Source organism: Myotis nattereri, assembly GCF_964212035.1.
Source record: "Myotis nattereri genome assembly, chromosome: 18".
Taxonomy (NCBI): domain Eukaryota; kingdom Metazoa; phylum Chordata; class Mammalia; order Chiroptera; family Vespertilionidae; genus Myotis; species Myotis nattereri.
In genome coordinates this window covers 15,343,183-15,364,194 of record NC_138093.1, presented here as the reverse complement: position 1 = coordinate 15,364,194, position 21,012 = coordinate 15,343,183, and the positions used below count along the sequence as shown (strand labels likewise).

At 41.6% G+C, this 21,012-nt stretch overlaps 1 protein-coding gene across 1 annotated transcript in view; it reads left to right on the top strand.

Annotated features, from left to right (window-relative positions):
• The window catches only part of ASH1L (ASH1 like histone lysine methyltransferase), a 99,801-nt gene that overhangs the window by 59,354 nt on the left and 19,435 nt on the right, over nt 1-21,012 (top strand). The window contains exons 6-11 of the mRNA XM_081112211.1: nt 4,766-4,860; nt 13,819-13,892; nt 17,369-17,414; nt 17,527-17,635; nt 20,431-20,637; nt 20,757-20,903. Coding sequence (XP_080968337.1) covers nt 4,766-4,860; nt 13,819-13,892; nt 17,369-17,414; nt 17,527-17,635; nt 20,431-20,637; nt 20,757-20,903 — 678 coding nt within the window. The remainder of the gene's footprint in view (nt 1-4,765; nt 4,861-13,818; nt 13,893-17,368; nt 17,415-17,526; nt 17,636-20,430; nt 20,638-20,756; nt 20,904-21,012) is intronic.

Sequence of the window (21,012 nt, the reverse complement as noted above, 5' to 3'; positions counted from 1 at the left end):
CTACCAGCCAAGATGGCAGCCGGCAGCCAGGCAGCTGGAAGTGAACATGAGGCTTGCTTGCTTCAGTGACAGAGGACTCCAACATCCCCCGCCTGCCACTGCCGGCCTCTAAGCTGCAACTCTAAGCAACTATATTACAAATATAGAAACTAAACAAAACCCCAGAAACCTGCTTTAGTACCGGGCTTCAGCCAGCAGGATCGCAACATTGTTTCAAATACAGAAGGTAAACAAAGGCCAGAAACCTGCTTTCAGCGGGGGAGGCCTAAGAGCTGGAGCCTCAGAGCTAAAGCTGGCCCAGAATTAAAAAGAAAAAAAGGAGCAGTTGGGAGCTTCAGTCACCCGCCAGCCTGAAAACAGTCCTCAGCCCCTCACCCAGACTGGCCAGGCACCCCAGTGGGGAATCCCACCCTGAAGGGTGTGTGACCAGCAGCAAACAGCCATCATCCCCTCACCCAGGCTGGCCAGGCACCCCAGTGGGGACCCCCACCCTGATCCAGGACACCCTTCAGGGCAAACCAGCCAGCCCGCACCCATGCACCAGACCTCTATCCTATATAGTAAAAGGGTAATATGCCTCCTGGCACTGGGATCAGCGTGACAGGGGGCAGCGCCCAAACCCCCTGATTACCCTGCGGCTCTGTGTGTGACAGGGAGCGGGGCCACAACCTCCCTATCGGCCCTGCTCTGTTCGTGACAGGGGAAGGCGCCCCAACCCCCTGATCAGCCCTGCTCTGTGCCTGATAGGAGGGAGCTCCCCAACCCACTGATTGCCCTGCGGCTCTGTGTGTGACAGGGTGCGGCGCCCTGCTCTGCATAACTTCCGCATCGGCCCTGCCCTGAGTGTGACAGTGGCAGCACCCCAACCCCCTGATCGGCCCTGCTCTGTGGGTGATAGAGGGCAACGCCCCCACCGCCCCCCACAGGCCCTGCTCTGTGTGTGATGGGGTAGAGCCATAACCTCCCCATCACCCCTGCCCTGAGTGTGACAGTGCAGCGCCCCAACCCCCTGATCCGCCCTGCTCTGTGTGTGACGGGGGGGCGGTGCCCCAACTCCCCTGTCGGCCCTACTCTGTGAGTAACAGGGGGGAGCTCCCCAACCCCCTGATCGGCCCTGCTCTGTGCGTGACGGGGTGGCGCCGCAACCTCCCCATCGACCCTGCCTTGAGTGTGACGGAGCTGTGCAGCAACCCCCCAATCGGCCCTACCCTGAGCATGACTGAGGGCGACATCGCAACCTCCTGATCCGCCCTGCTCTGTGCGTGACAGGGGGGAGCTCCCCAACCCCCTGATGGGCCCTGCTCTGTGCGTGACGGGGCGGCACCCCAACCCCCCTGATGGGCCCTGCTCTGTGCGTGACGGGGTGGCGCCGCAACTTCCCTATCAACCCTGCCTTGAGTGTGACAGGGGGCAGTGCCCCAACCCCCCAATTGGCCCTACATTTAGCGTGACTGAGGGTGGCATCACAACCTCCTGATCCGCCCTGCTCTGTGTATGACAGGGGGCGGCGCCCCAACTCCCCAATTGGCCCTGCTCTGAGCCCGACCAGGGGCTGCACCTAGGGATTGGGCCTGCCCTCTGCCACCCAGGAGCAGGCCTAAGCCAGCAGGTCGTTATCTCCCGAGGGGTCCCAGACTGCGAGAGGGCACAGACCAGGCTGAGGGCCCCCCTCTTCCCCCCCCCCCACCCCGGGCCTCTAGTATATATATATTTTTTTAAGTGATAGAGTATATTGATGTTATCACCAACAGAAAAATAAGCAGCCATGCCTAAATTAAAACCAAAATCAAACTTTGCCCACGAACTAGGAAAACAATTTCTGGCATAATTATCATATCCATAATGGTATCGTGTATTTTAGATATCAGTATTGCAATGTTAAGGATAAAATTGTTTTTCTTAGGGAGCCAATCAGTGATTGAGGGGGGATGTATTTAAGATTTCATTCTTTTGGGACTAGAACTATACAGGTTCCTATTGGGTTTGTTGTGTGTGTATGTGGGGGAGGGGGTATTGTATGTTGGTTCATTTCAGGGTGCCACATATTTTCATCCCTGACTACTATCTATTTGGTTACTTACCCTGATGGCAGTAGTGTAAAATGCCTGGGTTGGTTGGTTTGTTTTGTGGTATGTTTTTCAAATATTTTTATTGATTTCAGAGAGTAAGGGAGAGAGAAATATAGAAACATCAGTGATTAGAGAGAATCATTGATCGGCTGCCTCCTGCACGCCCCACACTGGGGATGGAGCCCACAACCCGGGCATATGCCCTGACTGGGAATCGAACCGTGACTTCCTGGTTCATAGGTCAATGCTCAACCACTGAGCCATGCCAGCCGGGCTAAAATGCCTGTTTTGTTTCCATTCCTGTTTTAGCTAAATTGAAACTTTTATATTCTCTGTTTAATTAGTTTGTATAAATCTTGAATCTAATAAAGTGTAGACCAAATTTTCATTCATACAGAGTGCTTGGTTATAAAAACTGTTTTCTTGAGCTACATATTTGACTTTTATGATGAAGAAATGTACCTTATACTTGGCTTTAAAAATTCATCTTTCTGTTCACAATCATTATTTGGGTAAGTTTAGTTTTGTTTTTTAATGAGAAATCTAGATGTAAGTAGAACAGTCTAGCATCTTTCCTATCTTCCTTTGTGACTGTATCTGAAACTCCTTAATCACTTCTTTAAAAACTTTACATGACCTAGTTTCTGACTCCGTCTGGACTACTTCAGCCACCTCATTCTGACTTTGACCTTATACAGCTATTTCCTCTGCCTGATCTTCCCTTTCTCAGATCCTCTCATGTCTGGTATCTCAGGAATATTTACATCTTAGCTTCATGTCCTTATAAAACACTTTTTATATTATTCTTTATCACATTTTAATTGTTTGCCTAGCATTTATTATTTGCTGATTTCCCCCCCACTATTTTCTTATTTCCTTGTCTGTCTATCCAAGTAGAATGTAAACTGTCTTATTCACCACTGTTCCTTAGCACCTAGAATAGGATTTGGACTTTAATGAGTGCTCAATAACTGTTGAATAAACAAATGAGTGATCCACTTGAAAGAACCAGTCTTCAAATTTATGAACTTCAGGGTCTGTAATTAACTAACTTCTTTGGGCCTCAATTTTCTCATTTTGCAAATGTGTAGTGGTTTCCCTACTTGTTATAAGATAGAATAGACTTTTTTTAATTTTTTTAATTTTTTTTACTTGTTTTTTTAAAAGGTAATATATTGTCATTCATAGAGAAAAGAAATATATCAGCCTTTATTTATTGGAACATTAAGCCAAAATAAAGTCATAATAGACTAATGAGGCTTTCCTGGAACCCTTTTTTCTCTTTCATTTTTCCTTTTTTTTTTTTTTTATCTCACTGTTAGATATTTGTGAAATCTTTTTTTTTTTTTTTTAGAAAGATTCATTTTTTTTTCTTTATGTTTTTTTAATACATTTTATTGATTTTTTACAGAGAGGAAGAGAGAGGGATAGAGAGTTAGAAACATCGATGAGAGAGAAACATCGATCAGCTGCCTCTTGCACACCTCCCTACTGGGGATGTGCCCGCAAGCAAGGTACATGCCCTTGGCCAGAATCGAACCTGGGACCTTTCAGTCCGCAGGCCGATGCTCTATCCACTGAGCCAAACCGGTCAGGGCTGTCAAATCTCTTGAGATTGATCTCATACCAAACATTAGGAGCACAAACCAGTAAGATGCGTGAAAGAGGTAAACCTCTAAGAACATCATTCAAGAAACTAAGGTTTTGCATTGGCCAGTGTAGCTCAGCGGGTAAGTCAGCCTGCTCACTGAAGGTTCTAGGATTCCAGGTCAAGGGCACGTACCTGGGTTGCAGGTTTGATCCCCAGCCCTGATGCGTCAAGAGAGGCAACCAATGTCTGTCTCTGTCTGTCTCTCTCTCTCTCTCTCTCTCTCTCTCTCTCTCTCTCTCTCTCTCTCTCCCCTCTCCCCCTCCCTCCTTCCCTCACTCCCTCCCTCCCTCCCTCCACCTCCCACTTACCCTCTTTCCCACCTTTCGCTCTCTCTAAAAACCAATGGGAAAGAATATCCTCAGGTGAGGATTAACCAAAAGAAGGAAAGAAACTGAGGTTTTTCATCTTAAATTTCCTTACCAGTTAATAAAATTAAGGCAATTCACCTAATCTCATAAGCATGTTTTCAAAATCTATAAACTGTAATGTTTCCTCTTCCCTACTTCATAGTATTGCTATAAATGATATGTGAAAGTACTTTATAAACTATAAATCATTAGTGAAATGTATGGTAATCATTAGGATCACATCTGAAATTGAGGTTTCTTCTGCAAAACTATTGGAGAATGCTAGTGATGCTCTTACTTATGTGTAATTCCTAAAAGGCTATTCCAAAAATGTGTATTTTAAAAATATATGAAGGTACTTGGCATCTGTCCCTCCCCTCCAAAAATATGCATTTAAGACTAAATCCAGGGCCAGATAAGGCACTGACCCAATACACCAAGGTTGCAGGTTCAATCCGAAGTCATGACACATACAAGAGTCAACCAATGAATGCATAAATAAGTAGAACAACAAATCAGTGTTTCCTTCTCTCTCTTTCCTTGCCCCCCCCCCCCACCTTCCTCTCTCTCTCTCTAAAATCAAACAAAAAGATTTAAGGTACTGTTACAGCAAATAGTCTTGATAGAATTATCTGTTTTCTATATAAGCCCACAGGAGAAAAATGTTATTGCCTCTTTTTTTTTTTTTTTAATCATAGCCCAAAGAGCCGATTGATTCAATTAAAGAAAGAAAAGCTGGAATACTCTCCAGGAGAGCATGAATATGGATTATTTCCAGCCCCCATTCATGTTGGTGAGTATATACAATATATTGCTGAGAAAAAAATGGGTTATTTCTTGAGTTTGGGTGAAATGTTTCTGCATTCCTGTTATTATTTATTTATATCCAGAGGGGTGAAGCTCTTTTTTCTTTTTTTACCATTTAATTTATACTTAACTCTAAAGAATTCTGCAAACTCTTTGCTGTCTAGGAGTCAAAATGACATAAATCTTACTAACTGGAGTTTCAGTAAACAACACTATACCTGTAGCATTTGATTCCCTAAGTATGTCATCTAGAAAAAACCAACTATTCATCAGTCCACTTTCATAGTTCAAAAGGAGTGAGATGATTTATGGATATGTAATAATCAAAGGAAAAAGGCCCCCTGCTTTTCCTGATCTTAATCTGCTTGAAAATTAAGCAAGATTTATCTTTTTTTTTTTTTTAGAGAAAAGTCAAGGCTTTGTTTAGCATTTGGGTAATAGTATCTCCTAGGGTCCTACTGTGAAGCATAACAAATAAATAAAAAGTACCTAGAAGTCATCCTAAATTCTTCTCATTTTTTCAATTTATCCAGTCCGTCTTCTCATTTTATCCAGTCCGTCTCCAAGTTTTATTATTTCCATTCTTAAAATATATCCTACTCTCCAAATTCCATTGCCATCACTCAAGTCCATGCCACTATGCCATAGCCTTATAACAGATCTGTCCGCTTCCATTGTCCCCGTCCAGTCTTCCAATCCACTCTCCACACAATAAAAAGATAAATGATTTCATAACTTGAACAGATCATACTTAAAACCTTTTATTATTCCCATTGCCTGAAAATTTCTTCAAACTCTTCTCATGATTGTTTTCCTCTCATTCTTTAAGGATCAGCTGACAGTATCAGCTTATATATAGTTTTCTTTAAAATTGCATTCATGCCCTAACCGGTTTGGCTCAGTGGATAGAGCGTTGGCCTGCGGACTGAAGGGTCCCAGGTTCGATTCCAGTCAGGGGCATGTACCTTGGTTGCGGGTACATACTCAGTAGGGGTTGTGCAGGAGGCAGCTGATGGATGTTTCTTTCTCATGGGTTTTTCTAACTCTCTACCCCTCCCCCTTCCTCTCTGTAAAAAATCAATAAAACATATTTAAAATAAAATTGTATTCATGGCCCTTGCCAGTGTGACTTGGTTGGACGTCATTCCGTACACTAAAAGGTTTCGGCTTCAATTCCCTATTAGGGCACACGCCCAGGTTTCAGGCTCTATCTCCAGTAGGGGTTGTAGGAGGCAGCCCATCAATGTCTTTATTTTTAATCTTTATTGAAAGTATTACATATGTCCTCTTTTTTTTTCCCCCATTGACCCCTTCTCTCCCTGCCCCTGCTCTCTCCCAGCCTCTGCCCCAGGCCTTCACCACACTATTGTCTTTGTCCATGGGTTAGCCTATATAATAAAAGCCTAATATGCAAATCAACCAAACGGCAGAAAGACCTGTCACTATGACACATACTGAACACCAGGAGGCAGATGCTCAGCGCAGGAGCTGCCCCCAGCCCTCAGGCCCCCACTGGCGACGGGGTGGAGGGGTCAGCGAGCAGGCAGCGCCAGGCCAACCAAGGTGGGTGCCAGTGGAGGTCCCCCGGTTGCCTTGCAGATCGGCCCTGATCGCCGGCCAGGCCTAGGGACCCTACCCGTGCATGAATTTTGTGAACCCAGCCTCTAGTGCACATATATACATACAAGCTCTTGATCTCATATCAATGTTTCTTTCTCTCTTTCTCCCTTCCTCTCTGTCCAAAAATCAATTTTTAAAAATATTTAAAATAATAAATAAAAACTACAATAAAATTGTTCTCATGATTGTCCCACCACAGAGGTTTCTTCCTTTATTCTACATCACAGAACCCTGTTTTTCTTTTATAATCTACTAGAGGCCCGGTGCACGAGTTCGTGCACCAGTGGGATCCCTCAGCCTGGCCTGTGGGATCAGGCTGAAACCAGCTCTCCAACATTCCCGGAGGGGTCCCAGATTGTGAGAAGGTGCAGGCCAGGCCGAGGGACTCCACCGGTGCACGATCAGAGCCAGGGAGGGGCGCAGGAGGTTGTCCAGCCTGTCTCACTCAGTTCCAATTGGCCGTACCCCAGCAGCAAGCTAACCTACTGGTCAGAGCATCTGCCCCATGGTGGTCAGTGCACATCATAGCAAGCAGTTGAGCAGTCTTAGCATATCATTAACATACTAGAAGCCCATTGCACGAAGATTCACGCAATAGGCCTTCCTTCCCCTGGCTGCTGGCACCGGTTTTCCTCCGGCACCCAGGACCCAGGCCTTTGGTACGGCCACAGCAGAGAAGCCAAGCCTCTTCAGTCTTCAGTCTTCACTCCAGCTGGAGCCTTCAGTCTTCGCTCCACGTCTGCATATGCAAATTAACCGCCATCTTTGTTGGGTTAATTTGCATAGTCACTCTGATTGGCTGGTGGGTGTAGCGGAGTGACACCAATTGTTTCTCTTTTATTAGTGTAGATTACGCTTTGATTGGTTGAATGGCTGACTGATGACCGGACACTTAGCTTTTTAGGCTTTTATTACATAGCATAATTACTGTACTTGTTTATTCATTTTTATCTGACTCCCCTAACCTATCTAATAATAGACAAACATGGTAATTGACCATGCCTTTGCTACACTTCCCATTGTCTAATCAGCACGATATGCAAATTAACTGCCAACAAAGATGGCGGCTAATTTGCATACTGCAGGCAGGGCGGGCCAGCACCATCCCGCCTGCCCCGCCACCATCTGGGCCTGCTATCTGCAAACCGGGGCGGCAGGCATCCATGTGTGACCCGACCTGGGGTGGCCGGGCGGTGCAGCAGCGATCGGCCAGCCCACCCGGGCATCCCGTGTGCGACCCGACCCGGGGCGGCGCCCCAACCCCCAGATCGGCCCTGCCATGTGCGCGACCCGGGGCGGCGCCCCAGTCCCTGGATCGGCCCTACCATGTGCGCGACCCCGGGGAGGCAGGGCAGGCACCGAGGGATCGGGCCTGCCATCTGCCACCCAGGGAGCGGGCCTAAGCCAGCAGATGGTTATCTCCTGAGGGGTCCCAGACTGTGAGAGGGCACAAGTGGGGCTGAGGGACACCCCCTAACCCCCCTCCCCCACCAGTGCACAACTTTTTGTGCACTGGGCCTCTAGTCCTATATAATAACAGAGTAATATGCAAATTGTCCCCTTTACTGGGAGTTCAACCAGGGGGTGGGGCCAGCTGGGGAGGGGAGGGAATACCCAGCTGGCCACCAGGCGATAGGGACCCTACCAGTGCATGAATTTTTATGCACTGGACCTCTAGTTATGTTATTAACTCCAGGAGTACAGGATCATTTGTCTTTCTTATTCTCCTTTGATTTCCCAGTGCCTAATACGTAATAGAAGTTTAACAATTTTTTGTTGTATAAATGAAGGAAAAGAAGGAGAAATTAGGATAAATTGCTGAACGTAGATGACAATTTTTTCTCAGGAACAACTTACTGTGTAGCAGATGTTGATCCTGTGCACTATAATATTCTCTTCAACTATGACTCTCTTGACCCTTTTGACTAGGGGCTCTTCTCTGGTCTATGATTATCAAATCTCCTTTTTCTCCCTAGAAAGCCCAGCACCATAAGGGTATTTAAAGTAGCAGGTTTAGACAAGTTTTGCAATAAAGATAAGTTATTGTATATTGAGTGGCCGGAGAATGGTCTAACTACAACATAGAGTTACAAGGCTTAATTCTCAGCTAGGTAACTATGCTTGTACTTACTTAATGAAGGTAAGAGTTCAGCTCCATATTCTCTAGGCATAATGCCAAAGTTCTCTTGAAAGAATCTTTAGTTTTTATTAGTGATGCCATAGCAGTGGAAGCAGCTTCTTAGCAGATCGTGCTATTTCCTAGAACCTGCTAATGATAAATAGGCTTTGAAAATAAGAAGTAATTTACAAGTCCTATTTAAAGGAAAACACAGCCATTTTGGTCTTACTGATTTTGTCCTGTTTGGGAAATTAACTTAGATCTTGGATGAAGCTCTAACTATGCAAGGGGATGAAGGAATCAGTCAATTCCAAGGATAAAAGGGAGAATAATGGGTAGACTAATATTTTCTGTCATGTCTCTGGCATGAATTAGTGGTTAACAAGTCTAGAATGGAAATTCCTTTATTTAAATAAAGATTTTATGTCTGCATCCCCACTTTAGTTCTGTTAAGACTAATTTGTACTCAGTAAATAAAAAATAGAAAAACTTATCCAAGTAGTGACTCTTTTCTCTGGTGAATCAGGACTTTATCTTTTTTTTAAAATCCTCCCCCAAGGATATGTTTTTATTGATTTGAGAGAAAAAGGAAGTGGGGGAGAGAGAGAGAGGACCATTGATGCAAGAGCAGCATCAATTGGTTGCCTTCTGTATGCACCCCTCTCGGGAATCGAATGTGCAACCTTTTGGTGTATGGACTACATTCCAGTGAACTGAGCCACCTGGCCAGGGCTGAAACAGGACTTTAAATCAGACTGTTGCAGGATATATTTTTTTTCAGGATGTGCTATTTTGTTTTTCAAATAATCGTTTATGATAGGATAGAGAGGGCGGATACTCAGTTGTTTTAAACTGGTCACTTCCAATATGGTGTAAACAAAGAGCATGACTGAGTCAGCGAGACCTGGGTTTATCTCTCTCTTTGCCGTATAGTTATATGAATAAAATAGATATATAAACAAAATTAAATGCATCTTACCATTGGAATCATATTCAATAAATGTAATATTTAGTTTTAAATGTTTAATAAAATCAGGTTTATTTATCGTAAAGAAATAAATTTTAATCCTCACCCAAGGATATGCTTTTATTGATTTTATTTTTGAGAGAGCGAGAAACATTGAGCTAAGAAAGAAACATCAATTGGTTACCTCCTGTATGCACCCCAACCAGAGATCAAACCTGCAGCCTCGGTTGCCACTCACTGTACTAGTAAGTCATTCAGACTTAATGCCAAACCTTGACTGCTTTTCCCAATATAATGGAAAGAACATAGACCTATGTGCAGAAAAAAATTAACAGCAGACCTAAGACTTTTATTCTTAGAACCTCCTCCTTGCTAGGTTGGCCATTACCTGGCATCAGGGAACTTGAAAACCATAAACAGTTTCCTCTATTGAGATAAAACTCCCTAGATCAGTGATGGCGAACCTATGACACGCGTGTTAGAGGTGACACGCGAACTCTTTTTTTTTTTTAATATATTTTATTGATTTTTTACAGAGAGGAAGGGAGAGAGATAGAGAGTTAGAAACATCGATGAGAGAGAAACATCGATCAGCTGCCTCCTGCACACCTCCCACTGGGGATGTGCCCGCAACCCAGGTACATGCCCTTGACCGGAATCGAACCTGGGACCTTTCAGTCCGCAGGCCGACGCTCTATCCACTGAGCCAAACCGGTTCCGGCATTTTTTTTATTTTTTTATTTTATTTTTTATTTTTTTTTACAGAGAGGAAGGGAGAGAGATAGAGAGTTAGAAACATCGATGAGAGAGAAACATCGATCAGCCACCTCCTGCACATCTCCTACTGGGGATGTGCCCGCAACCCAGGTACATGCCCTTGACCGGAATCTAACCCGGGACCTTTCAGTCCGCAGGCCGACGCTCTATCCACTGAGCCAAACCGGTTTCGGCGCGAACCTATTTTTTTTGGTTGATTTTTCTTTGTTACGTGGCATTTAAATATATAAAATAAATATCAAAAATATAACTCTTTGTTTTACTATGGTTGCAGATATCAAAAAATTTCTATATGTGACATGGCACCAGAGTTAAGTTAGGGTTTTTCAAAATGCTGACACGCTGAGCTCAAAAGGTTCGCCATCACTGCCCTAGATGGTAATAACAGTGTTCTACTGTGTTCACTGTGTGTAGAGTCTATGGTTTCCACTGAACACCTGCTTTCATTCTAAAAGTCTGGAATTTTGGTACATTATATGCAGAGGGTACCTATATGTCCAGCCACCAATTAAAACCTTCATTAATGAATTTCTGATGATCTTCCTTGATAGACAATGTTTCACAAATGTTGTCACAAAGGCTTGCCAAAGATTTCATCTTCTGTGACTTCACTGGGAGAGATCTTCTTAAATTTGTGCCTGGTTTCCTCCAGATTTTGCCCAGTAGCCTTTTTCTCTTTACTGATTTTGCTTTGTTTCCTTTTGCTGTAATGACCATGAGTATAAATCTATGCTGAGTCCTGTGAATCACCAAACCTGAGGGTGATCTTAGGGATCCTTGACACACCTTAGAATCAAGCACATATGAACAACTCTTCCCATTCCATACTCTTGTAGCTATTTGACCTTGAACAAGTTACTTATCTACTCTACATCTTAGCATTTTCATCTACATATTGAAAATGCTTTCATCCTGAATAGTGAGGATTATGTAAGACTTTGTACTTAACACAGAGTGACTACCCCTTCCCCTTGACTTACTATAACCAAATACTCAATGTCAAGTGAGAAGATCAAAGCCATCCCAGTCATTTCTACAAAACTGGGGTATAAGTAGAAATAAGGAAATAATAAAGAGTAGAAATCAATAAAATACTAGGTTTGAAAAGAGCAACAAAATTCATAACCTCTAGCTGCACTAATCAAGAAAAAAAGTAAGAGATAACACAAATTACTGGTATCCATGCAATAGGTCCTACTGTCATTAAGAAGCTATTAAGGGATTATTCTGAGTAACCTTAGGCCAGGACATTGAACAATGTATATGAAATGGATAAATTCTTTAAAAATACAACTTAAAACTGATGCAAGATGAAATAGGAAATCTGAATAGCCTATATCATTTAAATAAATTGAATTCCTGCTGCATTTCACCCCATACACAGTTTCTCTCTTTCTCCCTTTCTCTTTCTCTAAAGTCAATGAATAAAAATTTTTAAAATAAATATATCTAAAAATTTGCAAGGCCTTTACCCTAAAAATGAAAACATTTATCTGAGAAAGACCTACATAAATGGAGAAATATGCCACATTCAGAGATTGGAAATATTTGGTATGATCTAAACTATATTACCAGTAGGATTTTCTGTAAAAACTGATAAACTGATTCTAAAATTTATATGGAAATGCAAAAGACCTAGAATCTTCAACATGATCTTTAAATAAAAATATTGAAAGACATTATCAGACTTCAAGAGTTACTATAAAGCACTTTAATAAAAACTGTGGTATTGGCATTTATATATGGAACAGCATAAGTAGCCCAGAAATAGAGCCACTTTTCTGTTTTTATTTGATTTGTACACAGGTACAAGCCCTTGACTAGAATCAAATCCACAACCCTTCAGTCCATGGGCCAAAGCTCCAACCAATTGAACCAAACTGGCCAGAGCCCCGCATTTCGTTTATTCATTCATTCGTCAGTGGACATTTCTCTTGTTTCCACCTTTTTACAATTCTGAATAATGCTGCTATGAGCATTAGTTTACTATTCTCTGTTGAGGACTCCGCTTTCAGTTTTGTTGTTGTTAATCCTTATCTGAGGATATTTTTCCATTGATTTTTAGAGAGAGGGGAAGTGTAGGGGAGAGAAAGAAAATTTTAGTGAAACTATCAACTACTTTATTAACAGAAAGATCTTGCAAAACGTCTTTATTGAAAAACAGCAATGTACTCTTGTCACACTTTTAAAAATATTTAAACTTATTTTAACTGACTATTAACTTAAACTTTATATATATATTTTTAACTTTAAATAGTTGTTACTCTTTCATTGGTTTTTTCTATTCAGTATAAGAAATTGATTTTATACAAGTGAATGATAGATATGATTTTTAAATTTTCTCTATATATAGGTTTGTTATATTTTTGAGAAATTGCTTTTAAACCATAAACATATATTATATACAATCTTTAACATCTGTTCTCTCAATTGAGCAACAAAACATTGAACAATATTCCTTAAAAAGCACAGAAGGGTCATATAGAGTAAGGAAATTGAAGAAGCCTCTTTAAGGTTGAAAGGGGGCTTTGAAATTGGCTTTAAATAGAATTTTAATTTTTAAGAAGTTAATTATGAATATCCATGTAACCACTATTGAGTTATTTAAAGTCAGGGAATCCTGTTATTAAAAACTCATACTTCGCCCCCTTTTTTAAGTACATTTTTATTGATTTCAGAGAGAGGGAGAGAGAGAGAGATAGAAACATCAATGATGAGAGAGAATCATTGATCGGCCGCCTCCTGCAAGCCCCCTACTGGGGATTGAGCCTGCAACCTGGGCATGTGCCCTTGACCGGAATCAAATCTGGGACCCTTCCGTCCACAGGTTGACGCTCTATCCACTGAACCAGATCAGCTAGGGCTATTCTTCCCCTTTTTATAATCAGCTTTAGAGCTTTTATATTATGCATAATAATGAAGGAGAATAGGTACCAGATGCTCTAGTTGGTAATTTTAATAAACAATTCTTGCCCGGCTGGTGTTGCTCAGTGGTTGAGTGTTGACCTATGAACCAGAAGGTCACTGTTTCAATTCCTGGTTAGGGAACATGCTGGGGTTGGGGTCTTGATCCCTGGGGTTGGGGGAAGGGGCCGTGCAGGAAGCAGCTGATGATATTTCACTCTCACCAGTGTTTCTATCTCTCTATTCCCTTCCTATCTCTAAAAATCAATAAAAAGTTTTAAAAATATTAATAATCAAAAATTCTTAGTGTTTTGTTTGCTTCATAATGTCCCTGTGTATTTTTGGTAGTAAATTTGCTATGCTAGTTGTTTTATATAGACTACTATTAAAATATGTTTTTAGCATGAAAAAAAGTAGGTAAAAATTAAAGATTAGTGATGGAAAAATCCATAAAGTTAAAAATTAGATTTTTATTTTTCTAGTCAGTGCATATTAGATCTTGTGTATGAATAGATGTTCAAATTGATAGTTTTTTGTTATTGTTGTTTTTGTTTCAGGAAAGTATCTAAGGCAAAAAAGAATTGACTTCCAGCTTCCTTATGACATCCTTTGGCAGTGGAAACATAATCAGGTACAATGAACCTATCTTACCAGGTTTCATTCTTAAGGCATGGCAGGGAGGGAATGCAGATCTTTTTCTCTGCCTCCTTGTTATGCTCTCATTTTAGGAAATATAAAGTGTCCCTGTGAAGGTTAGAGACTAAAAAAAAAAAAAAGAATTTGCATTCATATTTAATGTGACCTATTTGCCTTTACTCATAATTCAAAATAGCAGTGAGTTTCTACTTTCCTGGGCAATCTTCTGTTATTATTCTGGACTTTTATTTTGGTAGCATAGATTCTGTCCTGTAAGAATCCTGTTTGATGCAGGTCTCCAGAGAATTTAGATGTACTGCAAGCAGCATGAAGAAATTTCAGGCTTTATTTTTGTTGGCTCCTTCCCATCAGTTTGGAATTTATTTTTCACATACAAAGGAAACAGGGAAAATGTTTAACACTTTTATGCTTTTAAAAGATCTTTAAATATATTGGGAACTAAAAATAGGAAGATACTAGTTTTCTCTCTTGCCTCCTACACGCCCCTACTGGGGATTGAGCCCCCAACCTGGGCATGTGCCCAGACCAGGAATCGAACCAGTGACCTATTAGTTCATGCATGGGTTGATGCTCAACTACTGAGCCACAGTGGCCAGACTTTTTTTTATATATATGTTTTTATTTTTTAAACAGAGAGGAAGTGAGAAGGATAGAGAGATAGAAATATCGAAGAGAAACATCATTGATTGTCTGTCTATCTCCTGCATGACCCCTACTGGGGATCAAGCTTGCAACCCAGGGATGTGCCCTGACTGGGAATTTATCCAGTGACCTCTTGGTTCATGGATTGATGTTCAGTTAGAGCCACACCAGCTGGGCTGATGCATTCTTAATTACAGTGTGAGAGCTCAATTTTCCTGCTTGCCCTATCCTCTTTATTCACTAAATTGCCTTAATTAAAATGTGAAATGTGTTTTCCAACAATACCCACCTTGAAAAAGCCAGGGTACTAATTCTTTAAAATTTCATATACATATCCAGTTCATATAAGCAATCCCTAGGCAAGTTTTTCTCCTTTTTCATAGAGGCAAATAGAATCTTAATTTATCCAAATGAATAGCTTTGATTTACAATGTGTGATTTTCATTTAAGTTAGTCCAACAACATGCTAAAGAAACACTCTCTGGTTTGATTCAGTGGATAGAGCATCTGCCTGCGGACTGAGGGGTCCCGGGTTCGATTCCAGTCCAGGACACATGCCCAGGTTGCAGGCTCGATCCCCAGTGGGGGGCGTGCAGGAGGCAGCCGATCAATGATTCTCTCTCATCATTGATGTTTCTATGTCTCCCTCTTGCTTCTTCTCTGAAATCTATAAAAATATTTAGAAAAAGAAGAAGAACTATATCAGTCAGCCCTGGGCAGCGCAGCTCAGTGATTAGCATGTTGGCCCATGCACTGAAGGGTCTCAGGTTTGATTCCCAGTGAAGGGCATATACCTGGGTTTCTGGCTTGTTCTCCAGCCCTGATTGGGGCATGTGGGGGAGGCAACCAATCGCTGTGTCTCTCTCTTTTATATATATATTTTTTTATTGACTTCAGAGAGGAAGAAAGAGGGAGAGACAGAAACATCAATGATGAGAGAGAATCATTGATCAGCTGCCTCCTGCATGCCCCCACTGGGAATCATGCCCACAACCTGGGCATGTGCCCTCCTAGCTCATAGATCGATGTTCAACCATTAAGCCACACTGGCCGGGCTCCATGTGTCTCTCTCACATTGATGTTTCTCTCTCTCATCCCTTCCTCCCTCCCTTCTATTCTCTCTAAAAAATCATGGAAAAAATATCCTTGAGTGAGAATTAACAAAGAAAAAAACCATTGTTCAAAATGCACTTTCTTTAAACCATTTTATATTTATATTAGAGGCCCGGTGCACAAAAATTTGTGCACTCGAGGGGGAGAGGGGGTCCCTCAGCCCGGCCTGTGCCCTCTCGCAGTCTGGGACCCTCGGGAGATAACGACCTGCTGGCTTAGGCCTGCTCCCGGGTGGCAGAGGGCAGGCCCAATCCCTAGGTGCAGCCCCTGGTCGGGCTGAGAGCAGGGCCGATTGGGGAGTTGGGGCGCCGCCCCCTGTCATGCACAGAGCAGGGCGGATCTGGAGGTTGCGATGCCACCCCTAGTCACGCTCAGGGTACGGCCGATTGGGGGGTTGGGGCACCGCCCCCTGTCACACTCAAGGCAGGGTCGATAGGGAAGTTGCGGCGCCACCCCCTGTCACGCACTGAGCAGGGCCAATCGGGGTTGGGACACTGCCCTGTCACTCACAGAGCAGGGCGGATCAGGGGATTGGGACGCCACCCTCTATCACCCACAGAGCAGGGCCGATCAGGGGGTTGGGGCGCCGCCACTGTCACACGCAGGGCAGGGCCGATGGGGAGGTTATGGCTCTACCCCGTCACACACAGAGCAGGGCCCATGCGGGGGGGTTGGGGCGCCGCCCTCTATCACCCACAGAGCAGGGCCGATCAGGGGGTTGGGGCACTGCACCCTGACACACACAGAGCAGGGCTGATCAGGGGGTTAGGGCGCTGCACCCTGTCACAGAGCCGCAGGGCGATCAGAGTGTTTGGGCGCTGCCCCCTGTTACGCTGATCCCGGTGCCGGGAAGCCTCGCGGCTCCGCTGATCCCGGTGCCAGGAGGCATATTACCCTTTTACTATATAGAATAGAGGCCTGGTGCACGGGTGGGGGCTGGCTGGTTTGCCCTGAAGGGTGTCCTGGATCAGGGTGGGGGTCCCCACTGGGGTGCCTGGCCAGTCTGGCTGAGGGGCTGAGGGCCGTTTTCAGGCTGACAGGTGACTGAAGCTCCCAACCGCTCCTTTTTTTCTTTTTTTTTCTTTTTTATTCTTTGCCAGCTTTAGCTCTGAGGCCTCGGCTGCTGAAAACAGGTTTCTGGCCTTTGTTTACCGTCTGTATTTGATACAATGTTGCGGTCCGGCTGGCTGAAGCCCAGCTGAGTAAAGCAGGTTTCTGGGGTTTTGTTTAGCTTCTATATTTGCAACATAGTTGCTTAGAATTGCAGCTGAGAGGCCGGCAAGTCAGGCGGGGAACATTGTAGTCCTCCGTCACTGAAGCAAGCAAGCCTCCCTGTTCGCATCAGCTGCCTGGCTGCCGGCTGCCATCTTGACTGGCAGTTAATTTGCATATCTCCCTGATTAGCCAATGGGAAGGGTAGCAGAGTGACACCAATTTGCATGTTTCTCTTTTATTAGTGTAGATTTCTTCTATTGAACCTAGTTCTCTGGCACTGATCTAGTAAGTCACCTTCTAATTTGGGGTAAAAAGGGATCACATCTAGAGTTTCCCTCAAATGTATCCAGCCCAGAAAGTCTTGTAACTATTTCCATGTAGGCAGAGCACATGGATAACTTCTTGTATTTTTAGTGATTAATGCTGCTGTCTGGCATTTGAAGTTAAATGCTATATTAAGATTTTTCTTTTTTCTTCTAGCTATACAAAAAGCCAGATGTCCCACTATATAAAAAAATTCGTTCAAGTGAGTAATTTGGGAGCTATTTTTTCTGTCTCCATATCATCAGTGTTCCTCTTGGTCTGATGCTTTAAAAATTATCCTGTATATTCACAAACTATTCTTTACTTCTTTCAAGATGTCTACGTTGATGTCAAACCCCTTTCTGGTTATGAGGCTACCACCTGTAACTGTAAGAAGCCAGATGATGACACCAGGAAGGGCTGTGTGGATGACTGCCTCAATAGGTACTGTACTAAACAGATTCCTTAAAAAACATAGGCTTTACGATCTATATAAGATACTTCAGTTGGAGGGAAAAGTTAAATATGCTCTTTGATTTTGCCTCAGGAAGGTCCACATTGATATATAAAACATAATTAATAGGATGTTTTAGTCAGCTGGAGCTATTATAACAAAATACCATAGATTGGGTAGCTTAAACAACAGAAAATTTATTCCCCACAGTTTAGGAGGCTATGAAGTACATGGTCAAGATGCCAGTAGATTTGCTGTCTGGTGAGGATCCACTTCCTGGCTTATAGACAGCTGCCTTCTTGCATACTTACATGGCCTTTCCTGAGTGCATGCTCATAGACAAATAGTGCCTTTTTAACAGGGGCACTCCATCATGAAGTTCCCACCCTCATCACCTAATAGAAACCTGTTTTCCTCTCAAAGGCACTACTTCTAAATACCATCACATTAGGGCTAGGTCTTCAACTGTGAACTTTGGGAGCACATAAACATTCAGCTCAAATGTGGGATGAATACAGTAACTGAAAAAAATGATATTTAGAGTCTTATATACCCAGTTTTAAATCTTGTTATTTATTAGACCTGAAGAACGTTATTAACCCCTCTAATAAAAATAATACCTTTTATGAGAAGTTTGTGAGGATTGTATGAATCAATGTTTATAAAGTATTAAGCACAGTTCTGGAAACATTCCTAGATCTCTGTATATAGTAGCCATAATGAGGAAGTAAAGTAGTCTGGTCGCAGTGAGAAATAAGAATGGGTTCATAAATCATTAGCATATAGCGGATACACATGAGAATCTAGTCAATGATAGCAACAAGAAATAGTAACACTATTGTCAGAGATAGACAGTAAGGAATATGATTGGTTTGAAGATACAAATTATGATTTTCATTTTGAACCATTAATTTTAAAATGACAATGAGATTTCAAAGTGGAAATGTTTAATAGAGGCAAAAGAGTGAAAATAGATTTGTTGGTTTGGGTAATATAAGAAAATTTATAGCGAAAAAGAACCATTGAAATTCACATCACTATTTTCTGTTCTATATCGTTTTCCTGGGCAAAAGCAACTGCTTTCCTAGTCTCTAGTCAGTTGTTCTCATGGCTGGGGAATCAGTGTTTTAGTACCTACCTCCTGCATCAACATGCCAGTTGTGAAATTGTACCTTCCATACATCACTGTAAATTTCAAAATCTTCACATCTTAATTTGCAGCATCTACTTTTAGATTTGGGTAAATTTACAGTCTTGTTTTCAGGCACAATGTATAGAAACATGTTTTACTTTTTTATATAATTAAAGGGCTTATCTTGGTTATTTATAAAAACAAATGGAATATATTTCAGTGCCTTCAACTCTAAAAACCACAAATTTTTAGCAACCTCTGAATGATTGTTCTTTGGCAGAAATTTTTTAAATTGAAGTCTCTTTTCTCTCAGTACTATGTTATATTTATATTTTAGTTATTTTGTCCACCTAAACTATATTGCTGTGTGTGTTATGAAATATGGAAATATACTAGTGGGTGTAGGGTATTACGAACAGGGAGTTATAATTGAAACCACAAAAATAAATGAGCCTCCTAAAGAAAAGATGAACAAAGAATGTGTCATAGAAGGTACGCAGGAAAAAGGGCTTCCTGTTTAAATAGAAAGACAGAAACCGTTATTGGAAGAAAGGTGGGAAATCCATTATCATAAATTATCAACAAAGTCCACAAAAAGAGGGTATTTTCAGGAGAGCTGTTCAACAATATTCTTACAGCAAAGAAGTCAGCAAAAGGAAGAATAAAGGTGATGAATTTGACAGTAAGGCAGTGTCTTTTTCACAAGTTAAGTTGATTGTCTTAAGTTGAAGAAGAATCCAATGGAAACTTTCTCTGCTTACTGCTCATTTATGTGATTTGACACTATACTATTTGTCCTTTAGATAAGGACAATATTTTTTGGAAGAATAAATGAAAGACTCTGAAAATACTTAAATTGTAAAGTATTAAATACTTTCTGTATAAAATTTATAAGTTATGATTATAAACATATAATATATTTTGATTTACCAATATGTTCTTGGTCCTCCCTTGTTCATGCTAAATACCCATACTGGGATTCCAAACTATAAAAGAGCTAAAAGGCTTCTCTTAAAGATCCTAGAAATTTAAAAAGGAAAGCAGTGAGAGGGCATACGCATAACCACGTTCACCTACTGTGTTCAAAATTGTTTACTTGTTTATTCACTCCAAATTATAGGTTTAGCTAGTTATATAGACTGCTGATGTTATTTCCAATATGGAAATGTCTTTAATGAAATATGGATTCCTATTTTTAAAAAAAAATTATAATATGAGTATACTGACCTTTACACTTAAAAGTAGTTATGATGGTAAATTTTGTGTGTATTTTACTACAGTTTTTTAAAAAAATCTATAAATGGCCATGAGCTACTTCAAAACAAAATTGCAGTATAATCTGAAACTATTAATTTCTGTGTTGGTTGCAGTTCATTTACTCTTAGCACAGAGCTAAATAAGATAACTTTTACCCAGGATGCTAAGTGGACAATTAGCTTAATAATTTGCAAGGAGCATTTGGTGTTACAACTGGATTTGGAAATTTATAGTGTTATTAATTTTTTAAGTTCTATATTATTACTTGTTAAGCTTGTTAGCCAATCTTGTTAAAATAATTTGGTGTATTCATTTTAAGAATTCCTATAAAACATAAAATGGGTTTATGTAGGCATATAATGTTAATTGACATACAATTATTGCTTTTCTTTCTAGAATGATCTTTGCTGAGTGTTCCCCCAACACTTGCCCCTGTGGTGAGCAGTGCTGTAACCAGAGGATACAGAGGCATGAGTGGGTGCAATGTCTAGAACGATTTCGAGCTGAGGAAAAAGGTTGGGGAATCAGAACCAAAGAACCCCTAAAAGCTGGGCAGTTCATCATTGAATACCTAGGAGAAGTTGTCAGTGAACAGGAATTCAGGTAATTGATGATAGTCAGTAAAATGGTAAAAGTATCAGATTAGAATGGAAAATGGAATATTTGAAATTTACTTTCAATTTAACCATTAAGTGGCTTTCAATAACCTTTCTCCTTTTCAGAAACAGGATGATCGAGCAGTATCATAATCATAGTGACCACTATTGTCTGAACCTGGATAGTGGAATGGTGATTGACAGTTATCGCATGGGAAATGAGGCTCGATTCATCAACCACAGCTGTGACCCAAACTGTGAAATGCAGAAATGGTAAGGAAGCAGGGGATGCTGAAACCAAGAATCCCATAGAACAGAAAGCATTGAGGGTATCCAGAGATTGATCTTTGCACAATGTCAATCAGCTTACACAAAGTAGCTT